This window comes from Leptidea sinapis, chromosome 41 (genome assembly GCF_905404315.1).
Source record: "Leptidea sinapis chromosome 41, ilLepSina1.1, whole genome shotgun sequence".
Lineage (NCBI taxonomy): Eukaryota > Metazoa > Arthropoda > Insecta > Lepidoptera > Pieridae > Leptidea > Leptidea sinapis.
The window spans coordinates 4,556,416-4,569,733 of NC_066305.1; the positions used below are offsets into that span (position 1 = coordinate 4,556,416).

Genomic DNA, 13,318 nt, shown 5'->3' on the forward strand with positions numbered 1-13,318 from the left:
AGTGATAGTAGCGTTTAACTTACATGGTAACGTTGTCAGAATTCCGTATAACCTTGAAGCCGACAACGGAACTGTCCACTTGCACACGATACTTCATGTTCAGTAACGGCCGAAACACCATCGGCACCTCGGGATACGGGGATTCAAATCTCTTGTTTTCAGCGTCTGTTATCTTTTCAAATCAGAATATTGATGTTAAATAATTGATTTTTCTTTGGAACGAATTTAATTTTATAATTACTGTGACAACCAATGAGCATGCAGTATCCGTATCCCGCTCACCTCAGTTGGTCGACTTATTAGTTTGCTTAGGAAGTATAGAGATATTAAGAGGGTCCGCTGCGCTTATTTTTTAACAAAACACTTCATCAAAACATATTAATAAAACAAGTTAGAAAAACCTCAACTCTAACTACGAATGGTACGTCTTTATTCAGTGGACGTAATATCATCATCATCAGCCGGAAGCTGTCCACTGCTGGACAAAGGCCTCGCCCAAAGATTTCCACGACGATCGGTTCTGCACTGCCCTCATCCAACGTATTCTGGCGAAATCGTCGGTCCATTTCGTGGGGGCCTGCCATTTATTCGTCTTCCGGTACGTGGTCGCCATTCGAGGACTTTACTGCCCCAAAGGCCATCTGTCCGTCGAACTGTCGTGTTCGTCGAATGCGTTAATATCCCTCTCCGCAGCCGAACGCGAAATTGTTATCCATTTGTCGCGGTAAACATGTTAAGAAGTTTTTATTTAACAAAACTGTTAAGCCACGCCCAAAATTGGTTTATAAAGCATGTTATTGTGTTAACATGCCGCAGCGGACCCGGCTTTAGCTGTCGTGTCATCATATATATAGATAAGGAGTCTAATAGAATCGATGGCATAAGGAGACACATACAATGGTTTGTGATATTATATAAAAAAAAAAGCCAGAGATCGGACCAGCTCATGTAAGTTATAACTCACCTTAACTTGCAATATATCATCAGACAGATAGTTGAAGTCAATCCTGGCAATAGCAAACTGTCCGGGGTAGCCAGTATCGAAACTCCTTGTGTAATAAACAGACATTCCGTGTTTATTCTCCGTACTGTTAGTGAACTGATATGATTCGTATTGCGGCGGGTAGAAGCAGTATGGAGCATTCTGTGTTGTTGCCGGCTTCCAACAACAACCTACAAATTTACATACATACATTACTACACGGCCACATTATCTCTGCACATAGCTGGAACGTAATGCCCCCTCTCACCCCCCGCGCTCGTCATGTTGCGACTGTACGGTTTGCATTTTCATTACCTACCGATGTACCATTACCATGTGATATTTTCGTGCTATGACTGCTTTGTTTTTGAAGTTTTTAATACTACGTTTTGACTTTTTTTTTGTACTTAACCTAGTAGTTCACATTGATTTTGCATCATTATAATAATAATAATGGCGAAAAATTGATCGTAGTTGATTTATTAATAATAATATAAGGATAATAAATAATGTTTGTTTTGCACACCGTACCAAAGCGACGATGTGACGTCATCGACGTCAGGTCCCGAGATATTGTAACCTACACATTGATACTTGTACATTAACCCTAACATGGTGTTTCTTTTTTAGTAATTTCTCAATATTTGGCCCGCTTATATTCTCATACTAGCTGATACCCCGCGACGTCGTTCGTGTACGTATTTTTACATCTTGGGTCACATTACTGGACTTTTATTAGGGATCCCTAATTTTTTGAAAATGTAATATAGCCTATAACACTCGGGGATAATGTAGCTACCCAACAGTGAAAGAATTATTCAAATCGGTTCAATAGTTGCGGAGCCTATTCAATGCAAACAAACAAACAATCAAATCTTTCCTCTTTATAATATTAGTATAGATAACGTCTTACCCCCTTATTCATAATAGTCTGATAACTTAAAGCATTGCTAATTCGCACTCTGTCTTCTTCTATTGACCTAAGTCGGAATGAGAAAAAACACTCCTTAGCGGCTGTTTAAAGTTAGGGGACCATTATGAATAAGGGGGTTTGACTTTGGTTAGTGTTAATTACCTGATAGGTAACCAAGGTACACTTTAACTATGGCTCTGCTTTCCTGCCTGTCAGCAGGCTATAGAACCTTTGTGTGCATTACTATAACCGCTAACAAGAACAAAACATATTTAAAAAATGTTGCCAAATTATAATTATTACCTCGTTTTACACAAGCCTCTTCACTGGCCCCATCCTGTGGATAACAGTCAAATCTCATATTGTCGTTGACAATTCTTGCACATAACTCTTTCATGACTTCGGGACTTCGTTCCATGAATGCTTTCTTTACGTCCTTCTTGTTAGTAGTTAGATTGCCGCGGTTCTTAGTGCTCAGGTTATTATGATCATGGTAACGGTATTCAGTTATTACAGGCTGAAATTTATTAAATTAGTAATTAATTTAATTTAGCCTCTATTGAGATACATCTAATATATAAGATTCTCGTGTCCCGCTGTTTGTTACCAAAGTCCTCCGAAACGGCTGAACCGATTTGTATGAAATTTTGTGTGCATATTGGGGAGGTCTGAGAATCGGCCAACATCTATTTTTCATACCCCTAAATGGTAAGGGTGACCCCCCTAAATATTTTTTTTATTTTTTTGACAATTTATTTTTATTTTATTGATTCAGCATTGTATAATATATACAACTTCCAATTTTCGCCCTTCTACGACCTACAACTATTTTTGTATCGCGATTTTTATATTACCCTGTTCTATCCACAAAACCGCTACAGGGTTGCAAGATGGCAATCGAATACACTAATAAATACATACATAAATTACGATAAACTTTATGTTAGATATATTTGGTAGTTCTGAGAATCCGTTGCATCTAATTTTTATACACCAAAAATTTTAATTGTTGAATATTTTTATTACCTTATATGGCAATACAACATTTGCTGGGTCAGCTAGTAGGTATATGTAAAGAGGTATATAGACCTATACCTAACATGTTACATGTACATCTTTACATTATATAAAAATATCGCGTTGTGTACCGCGATGAACTCCTTAACTACTTAACCAATTTTAATAAATATTGCACAATGTATGCAGTTTGATCCGAAACGCTCTACCGACACTCGGTGTAAGTGATATCCTATTAATGGATTTTTTGACACTCATTTGTGCATATTTTTTTTTTTGTGAAAATAAGGGTCGAGTCAAGCAGGACGTTCAGCTGATAGTAATTGATACGCCCCGCCCGTTACAGTGCAGTGCCGTTCAGAATTCTTGAAATACACAAAAATTCTGAGCGGCACTACAACTGCGCTCGTCAGCTTCGGATTTAATTTCTGTATATGGCAAATAATCCCAAGGCTGGGTGATGGGGAACGAACGACGGAAAGTCGGAAGTTCGTAAGACGAGCAGAAATTTTAAACAGTCTACGATTCTTAAACTAATCAGTGACGTAATAATTTCACCAAACCGTTTAATTTTTCAAACTCAAATAACCAAAACAATAGCTCTTATAGTGTAGCGAGATCAAGTGCACCGAATAATATTCCAAACAGTTCAAGGTAAGGTGGGACAACTCGTTGCAATCGAGATATAATAATCGTAATTACTTTCATAATTCAAATAATTTTTATAATAACATGCCGCGTACGTCGGTCAGTAGATCAACGTTTCCAAATTTACAAAATCAGCAGTTTACAGGGCATTCACCGCGAATGACGCAAAGCAAGCATCGGCATCGAGTTCGAATACTGACGTCACAATGCATACTGCAAGTTCACGATGTGTTAATTACACTGATAATAACAATTACGATCATTGTATGAATTACCCGAACAAAGAAGTCTAGGAATAGGTATAATGCTAACGAGCCAGGGCCGAATTTTTATTTGACAGCACCTCCACCTGAGAAAGGATCATTATACAATTTAAGGAAGGGATTAGAATGCCTGCCGCATTCGTTAGTGTGCTAAGGGTTACGAATTATTATTATTATTATTTGGGATTCAATCCTAGGATCTATTGTGCTCTACTACGGGCTACGAATTGAAAGCAATCAATTCCTTTGTACTCAAGCCAACATTGTTCAGTAATCACCAGAATCTTGCATCGAACAAATTATGTTGATGAAAAAATACTACAGTAGATGTATCTAGAACCATATTAAGATAGAGAAAAGATACCAGAAATACAACACACCCTAGAAAGAAGAACCAATAAATTAGATCCAAGGAATGTGGAACTGCCAAGCCATCTGCTATCATTCAATAGCCGCCGCCCATTAGGTACTTTGTCCGTGTAGATGTCGTAGTATAACTTGATATAGAATTCAAGTGTTTTTTATTTCACCCTATATGCATTCCTCATTATCTATTAGTTTTCTACCTTTTAAGACTCTTAACTTGGTCAGATTTTAAGACTTAATAAAATACAAAATATATAATTTAATTTATGTATGTATATTAGACACACCTTCTCTAATGTCAGTGGAGTTAAAGGCTTCTTTACTTCTTCAGGATGGACTCTCTCCCACAGCCTTCTGCGACAAAAATACACATGATTATATTAATGCAATAAAACACAAAGAAAAATAAAAGAATCAGGGAAATATTCATATCAGAATTAAACTGCTACTGATAACTATATATTTTGATCTGTACAAATATTGTAGAATGTCAAATTTTAAAATATGAAATCTCTCCTTTTTCAAACTGCATTTTTCAACCCACTAATTGTAAAACTATTCCTCTATTAAGGTTACATAGATCTTAAGGCAATAAAACAATAAGTATCTGAAGTATTTTTGAAGGAACATGACATGGTGTCATGTTCCCCTGGAAATACCACACTTGGAAGCTCCTTCAATAGTTTGATTTTAAATAGAAGAAAGCTCCTTTGAAACCTAGTGTGGTAGAATGCTAAACAAGCATACACCCAAGATTATATTAAAGTCATGTGATGGTGAAATTGGGCGGCAGGGATCAGGTCAACTAGTTCTTCAGAACATATCGAGCTGTTCTGGAACCAGACAATCCGACAAGGTCTTGTACCTTGTTTATTTATGAAAATAAGTGACGAGACAAGCAGGACGTTCATCTGATGGTAATTGATACGCCCTCCCCATTACAATGCGTGAGTGGCACGGCAACTGCACTCGTCACCTTGAGACATAAATGTCAAGTCTCATTTGCCCAGTAATTTCACTAGCTATGGCGCCCTTCAGACTGAAACATAGTAATGCTTACGAAAGTGCAAACGACCCTCCCACATCAACTTTAACCAGTAAATCATCTTGATGTCGCGATATCAAGGAACTTTCTACCATGTTTCAACATAACTTACTTGCTATACATTGTGTACTCATACCCAAATGGCCCGCATCCAGCCGAGATTCCTGTTGTATTGTGAGAGACAGGGCGGAGACGATCATTTTCCATCAGATAACGACAATCAAAAACGACAAATTGTCCTATTCCATCATAAAAAATCACAATAATTCAATATGATACTGAGCAAATAGCTCAGAGCCCTTCACCATGAGAATAAAGATGTAATGTTTTATGTGCTTATACCACAAAAAACCACATTTATTGTATGTATTCAATTCATTTAAGATTATCATGATAAAATTGTAATTTCTTGCCTGTAGTGATCATCACCCCATCCACCAGCTAATGCACCAGCAACAGCCCACCATGTTGCAATGCCTAAGGCACACAGCAAACCACCAACAAGCATTCCGGGTAATAGACTTCCAAGTTGCTCTAAAATATTATTACAGCGACCTTGCTTTTGAGAGAATCTTTCATATCTACAAACAAAGTAAACTATAAATTATCTACACTTGAAAAAGATAAATCTCATTCGGAATTTTAATGATTTGATGCAACAAAAATATTCAAACATCATGACATGCATTATATTAACAAAATATATATATACACTAATATGTACTTAATAAATAAAATAGTTTTTTTTTTTTAATTTGTCAATAATATTTCAATAACATCAAGAATTATAACGTAAAATATGCTCCCTGTTGTTATAATGAAATTGTTCCACAGCAGAACTGTCAAACTGTGCGTCAATAAATTCTCTCATAGAAAATATGTCCATTCAAAACACATATTGGATATAAACATAATTATGGGTCCCAAATCGAAATAATAAAAAAAAACTATCCAATCTCGCAACTTGGACAAAACTGCACTCCATGAAGTAATCCCCATTTAAATATGTTCATTAGTTTAGGAGTCCATCGTGGACAAACAATGTAACACATAATGTATATATATTTGGATAAGAATAATATTAAGGTATCTAGAGGATCAATTTGATCATACTCTCAGCAACTTTGCCTGCCAAGCAAGCAATTTTTAAGTTTTTTGTTATTTATTGCTATTGTTTATAAAAACCCATTGTTATAATTAAGAAGCTAATTTATGCTTGTTACAGATAAGGATATTATTCTATAGAGGATTGGACATTAAACAACATAGTAAAACTTCACTTCGTTCTTTCAATACTACCTAGCTTTAGAAAAGTGAATGTTGGTAGTAAAAGAAGGTTAAAAGTAATATTAACTGTGAACAGGAATGAAAGCATGAAAAAACTTTAAATGAGTATGTGGGTAGAAACAAAAAAATAAGTCATAATATTATGTGAAGCAACTAGTGGTAAAAGAAGTCTATTCTATTCTATTCTTTCTAGTGGCTTCTGTGGAAGGGGCACCACAACTCGCCAATGTCACGTTTCAGTAGACCAACAAGCTTAGAGTGTGTCATTTGATCGGTGTAAACGAATTTATAAGTGATTATAGTAATGACCGGTGCCCAGAATCAAAACAGATTTATTTTCTTATTATACCTGAAACAAATATACATGCTGTTAGATTATAATGGACAAACACTGATAATATTACTTATATAAAACATTTATTGTGTTAGTTATAACTTAATATTATTCTGTTTAATATATTTACATAAAGTATTTACAAAAGGAGTGAAAACAAAGGTGAGGAGGCATTTCATGGTGGTGGGGCGGGGGATTTCAGGAGGTATAAAGTTGTACAAGGAAGACTTCATTAAAGGGCAATTAAAGAATAAATGGTCTACATTTCCCTCATCAAGTCCACATTCACATAGAAAATGGTCTCTAATTCTTAATTTGGCTAGGAATACTGGAGTGCAAGAGTGGTTTAAGCATAACCGGCAAACTGTTGATATTATTGATTTATTGGGGAATCTAAATTTCGAGAACCACGGTTTTAAAGGGATTACATACGTATATCACCATAAAAGACGCCTTTAGCAGTTTTGGAAACCTGCCAGATGTTTGACCACCTCTCAAACATATTTATTTTCAAAGTGCAGCACAAGTCATGAGAGAAGATTTGAGAATGTTGTTGGGAACCTGTATGAGCAGCTGACCTGGCACAAGCATCAGCATTTTCATTGCCGATTATACCTGCATGGCCTGGTATCCATGCTAGAACTATGTTGATGTTGAGATCATAGCACTCTTTCAAGTTTTCTCTTATCTTGAGTATAATTGGAAACCTACTTTTTGAGCGAAATGGATTTGAGAGAATGGATTGAAGGCAGCTTTTGGAGTCTGATAATATAATAGAATTGTTTAGGCCATTGGACTTAATAAATAAAATAGCTTCAAGTATAGCAATTGCTTCCCTGTGAATACCGAAGTGACAGTTGGGCAGCTATAACTTAATACAATTCTTGTGGAGGGGATCCATACTGCAACACCAACTGGGCTCATGTGTATTTTAGAAGCATCAGTGAAAATCTTATGCCAATTTTGGAAATCTGAATGCATAACATGAGAAAATGTTTTGTTAGCTTCTATGGTGAACTTATTAATGCCCAGATCTAAAATTATTAAGGGTTGGAAGGTGAGTGCATTGAAAGGCATTGAGAATAGCGGTAATTTCGAAAGTTGAAAAAAGGGGTTAGGGAGTTGAGAGTACAATAGGTAACTATGGGCAAGACATGATCTCTTATCTTGAGAAATTTGGTTATTGTTGTATAGGCCAACTAATTGATCTAATTTATGCAGCAAAGGGTGATCCCGGAATTCCGCAAATTTAAAAAACAGTTTATTAGCGAGGAACTGTCGACGAAGCGAGAGGGGAGGTTCTACACACTCGACCTGCATAGCATTAATAGGACTAGATTTCATAGCTCCTAATATAATGCGCAAACATTTTGCCTGTAATTTGTCTAACTTATCTAAACCTGCCTTATTGCCTGGAATCAAAAGTAACGTGCCATAATCCATGTGGCTACGAATTATGGCATTGTAAAGCAATCTTTGGGTGAAGGCCCCCCACCAAACGCCAGATAATGAGCGAAGGATATTAATATTTTTTTCACACTTTTGGGAGATGTAGTTAAAGTGCTTTACACCTGTCAATTTTTGATCCAACCATACACCCAAGAACTTTACATTACCGACAAAAGGAACTTCAATATTGTAAATTTTGACTTTGATTACAGGGAGACGTCTTTTGTTGGTGAATAAAACTACCCTACTTTTGGAAGGTGATAGTGTTAGCCCATGTTGCAAGAGGTATGATGAGAGATATTCTAGAGCATGACTCAAACGATTAGATGAAGCCTGTATAGACTTATCAGAAGTATATAGAACAATATCATCTGCATATTGCAAGACTTGGCAAAAGGGGGTAACTGTGCTAGAAATATCAGAGGTATACAGGTTGTATAGTAAAGGACTGAGAACAGAACCTTGAGGTAAACCTTTCCAAACTGTTTTAGGAGGTAGGTATGAGGATGGGCCTTTAATGGTAATTGTTCGCTCCATTAGCATATTGCATATGAATCGAGTTAACTTCGCTGGAATACTCAGCTGAATGAGTTTGCTCCTGAGCAGAGGAAGAGACACGTTATCATATGCGGATTCTATATCTAGAAAAATTGCCAAAAGAGGTTCTTTTTGGAAAAGGGCTAATCTTATATCAGTGGTAAGGATACCCAAGCTATCTAATAAGCTCTTCCCCTTTCTGAATCCATACTGGGAATCGGAAATGAGGTTATTGTATTTAACAAACCACTCAAGTCTATGTTTGATGATATGTTCACATATTTTTGCAAGAGCAGATGATAGGGCAATAATCTATAACTGGTGGCTTTAGATGGACTCTGACCTGGTTTGAGTATAGGAATGATCACTTGATTTTTCCAAGATGGAGGTATGGCACCGACATCAAATAGGTTATTGATAATTTTGAGATAGTATTCTTGGGATCTGATTGAAGATTATTTAAGGAAAGAATAGGGGATGCCATCAGCCCCGGGAGAAGTGTCAACTAAGCCATCCAATGCCAGAAGAAGTTCTGAAAAAGAGAAAGGGGAGTCTAAACTATGAGTTGATGAGAGAGGGATTGGAGGTGAAGGGAGATAGTCTTCATTAGGAACTGAAGGGGGTGACAACCTATCTGCAAAGGATTCAAGCCATACAGACGGATCTACACTTGAGTCATGCTCCGAAGGATTGTAAGAACCCTAAATTTTTTAACTTGTTTCCATACAATTGTAGATGGAGTACAGGGAGATAAGCTCTGGCAAAAATTTATCCAACCTTGTTTTTTCTTTTTGGCAAATAAATTGGTGGCCTTGGCAGCAGCTTTTTTATAATTAATGAAGTTGGTCAAAGTCATGCTCCTATTATATGTTTTTTCTGCTAATTTTCTATCCTTAGCAGCCTTGGTGCAATCTGAATCCCACCAAGGAGTTGAAATTTTACTATTGGATGGTTTTTTTATGGGAAAATTTTGGTCAGCACTAAATATCATGGCCTCTGCTAATTTATTATAATTTTCAACAGCATTTGAATGGTTAGGATTGGGAAAGCTTAAAATTTTTTCATCAAGGCAAGTGGAAAATTGCTGCCAATTAGCATTTGTTAATCTGTATTTGAGAGAAGGGGAAAAATTTTGAGCAGGGATTACTTTATCAGGTAATGAAATGATAATAGGATAGTGATCACTGCCGTTGGAATTTTGAAGGATGTTCCAAGAAATAAGAGAAGCAAGACAAGGAGAACATAGGGTCAGGTCAACTGCACTTTTTGGATTTTGAGAAGGAGCAACCCTGCGGGTTGGAGAGCCATCATTTATTATGCAGAGATTACATTCATCAAAAATATCAAGAAGGGAAAGAGAAAAATAATCAGTAGTGCTAGAGCCCCAAGACATGTGATGTGCATTAAAATCTCCCATTAGAATCATAGGAGAGGGAATAGACGAGATTAAATGGAGGATGTCTGCAATCATAGTTGAATGAGGTTGAGGGATGTATATAGAGACCATGGAGATGTTCAAAACTTTTGCAGCAACAATATTTATACCAGGATGTTGGTTTGGAAGGATTATTGGGGAAAAGGGAAGGGTGCGTCTTATAAATAAGGCACAGCCTGCGCCAACACCATCTGCTCGATCATCCCTGAGGCATGCATAGCCCGGGACCCTGAAGTGTGATCCAGGGGCCAGCCATGTCTCAGATATGGCGATGGCAGAGGGAAGGTATTTATTTATAAGATGAATAAGGCTTGGTTTCCTAGGACATAGGCTTCTGGTGTTCCATTGAAGGATGGTCACTGGGGCCATGATTGTTACAAAGGGATAAGATGTGAGATAGTTTATGGGCAACGTTGGACGGTATGTTAAGAGTGTTACTTGATATGAGAGTTAGAATGAGTGAAAGGAGAACCTCCAGGAGGTTTTCATTCTGTACTGTAGAGGAGGGAATAGACTGATGCATTAATGCTGAGCCATTGGGGAACACTGAAGGTACCTCAGCAATAATGGCCTGATGAGCAGCTTTATCATAGGACTTGCTTAATGGGGCTCTAGAGTGTGGAAGAGAAGTAACAGTTTTCCTATATGAGGTAGTGGGAGCAGAAGGAATACTAGTCTGGCTCATGTGGGTTGTAGGGGCATTATGGGATGAGGAAGGATTACTGAGAATTTCTGTGAATGGCCTTGTAGATTTTGGGCAACACTTTGCTGCCTCTACATAAGAGATGTTCTCTTGCGACATTATTATTTTAATTCTTCTTTGCCTACCATGTTCAGGACAACCTTTATTGGTTGAAAAATGTTGTCCAGAACAATTAATACAATTTGCATCTGTTTCTAGTATATTACATGAGTCACCAGAGTGGGATTGGGCACATTTATAACACCTTGAGTTGGATCTGCATGTAGTTTTAATGTGTCCAAATCTGCAGCAGTTCTGACATTGAATGGTGGGGAAAAGGTAAGTTTCTACTGGAAGGGAGTTATGAAATAGGAATATTCTGGTAGGGAGTGATTGTCCTTGGAAAGTAATAACTATAGTTTGGGTTGGGATCCAAGAGACTTTATTATCCTCAATAACTTTTCTATTGAGACTGCGAGCTTTTAAAATCTTTCCAAAACCTGTGGGAAGATCAACTGACTCGACAAACTCATTCATGGATAAGTCCACCGGAACCTGGCGGACAATACCCATCTTTGTAATATTATAATTAGGTATATTTGCTTCATATTTGTTTGCAGTTAAAAGTGGGTTATCTAAAAATTTGTTGGCATCTGAAGCTGATTTGAAGATTCTGCTATTTTATTCCTACCAACTTTTTTAATACCATCCGGGCATATATTGGCAACTTTATGTCTGTGTAAAAGTTGACCAAATTTTATAGGTCTTATTGTTAAACCTGAAGAGGGATCTTCTACAGTGCGGGAAACATGAATAATAAATGGACCTTTATCTAATGAGGTGTATTCTTTAATCCCCACAACTAAAGTTGGGTGATTATATATATTCTGTATGGATGCAGAAGCCATATCGGTATCAATAATAGTGTTTTTAGAGACTGCATTTGCGTTATGTGTTGAGCTGTCCTGTAAACGACGTTTCGATCCAGGTAATGGGATATCCGGAGGATCCGGAGGTTCTGGGGGGGTTATATCCATAATGGATAAGTTGGTAGTAAGTCTAAGTTAGTAAGCACGCAATTAGATATCTATGTTAAATTGTTAATAAATACTTACTAGTAAAAAATACTCCACCACCAATAAGATAATAAAAACTGCTATACACAAGTTATTAATAGGCACTGTAAGAAAATGTAATTATAAATTTGTTTGTCAGATACTTGAAAAAAAGTATATCACTGCACTTACCTCGTATTATCACACACAAGTGACTTTCTTTGCTCACATACAATCAACTTTATATAAATAAAATATATAATCTTTGCTACTTTGACAATAAGAGAAATATGAATAATAAATAAGCAGTAGGAATTTAAAACAATCATAAAAGTATTCTAAACATTAAGATAAGCTGTTAGCTTCGATTATAAGTTGTTAATTTTGATAAATTCTCACCTATGTTCTCTGTGACCACTATCACTCTCATTTTTTGGCTTAGGTATCACACCACTAAACAACGAGCCTCGCCTAGATTTTCCAATTTTTCCAAATGGTGTAAAGGATGGTCTTTTTCTTTGATGGGAATTACTCTGTGGTGCATCTAAAGCTGTCTCTATGCTGGCACTGGTGCCGGCTGGCTCATTCGAACCAGACTTAAAATCCTTTCCACTTTCGTAGTGTAACCGATAGTTAATATTATCGTTAAGAGTCAGCAAATCAACGTTTACGGTTGGTGATTTATCACAAAAATCTTCAAATGATACAATCTCATAGTCCTCGTTCTCTTCTTCGTTCTTCTCGGTCTTATAGGGTATTTTTGGCATTTTAAATTACAATTAAAGAATTATAACAATTTTACATTTTTATACATAATCTTTTTAGCTATTTTGTTCTTATTAATACTATTTAGTTACTTACAACCAAGGAATATATTTACAATTACTTTGAATATGTATATATATATAAATACATGTTTTAGCAAAAGAAATAGGTAGCCGAATTTAATTTCTTTGTTTAATATAATTTATTTTTATTTTGCTTTACAATGCATTTCACAGCACTCACAAACAACGATTTTTTTATGTTTGTGGCTCGGTGACTGGGACTCAGTGTTGCCAACAGACAAAATCAAAATTATCCCAGATCACATACAAAATTATCGTATTTTTATCGCATGATAATACGATAATTTTGTATATCATCGATAATCATCGTATTTTTCCAAGTAATACATACATAGTATATGAAAAAAGTAGGTTTTATTTAAAGGATTGCTTTTAATTTTGAGTATTTAAAAAGGAAGAGCGGGAGGCTCCTTTGCACCGGATGCCAGCTAGATTATGGGTACCACAACGATGCCTA

At 36.4% G+C, this 13,318-nt stretch overlaps 1 protein-coding gene across 3 annotated transcripts in view; it reads right to left on the bottom strand.

The window, feature by feature from the left end:
- Positions 1-13,022, bottom strand: part of LOC126976578 (lysosomal alpha-glucosidase-like) — a 33,049-nt gene extending 20,027 nt beyond the window's left edge. The window contains exons 1-7 of one of the 3 annotated variants that reach the window (XM_050824972.1): positions 12,413-12,544; positions 12,074-12,138; positions 5,648-5,815; positions 4,477-4,543; positions 2,199-2,412; positions 965-1,173; positions 24-172 (exon numbers count right to left, since the gene is read on the bottom strand). In XM_050824972.1, the coding sequence (XP_050680929.1) occupies positions 24-172; positions 965-1,173; positions 2,199-2,412; positions 4,477-4,543; positions 5,648-5,742 (734 nt within the window). In that variant the 5' untranslated portion in view covers positions 5,743-5,815; positions 12,074-12,138; positions 12,413-12,544. Of the gene's footprint in view, positions 1-23; positions 173-964; positions 1,174-2,198; positions 2,413-4,476; positions 4,544-5,647; positions 5,816-12,073; positions 12,139-12,412 lie in introns of all 3 variants that reach the window. The other 2 variants (XM_050824969.1, XM_050824970.1) reach the window with 2 other exon arrangements.
- Between the last annotated feature and the right edge of the window lie 296 nt (positions 13,023-13,318).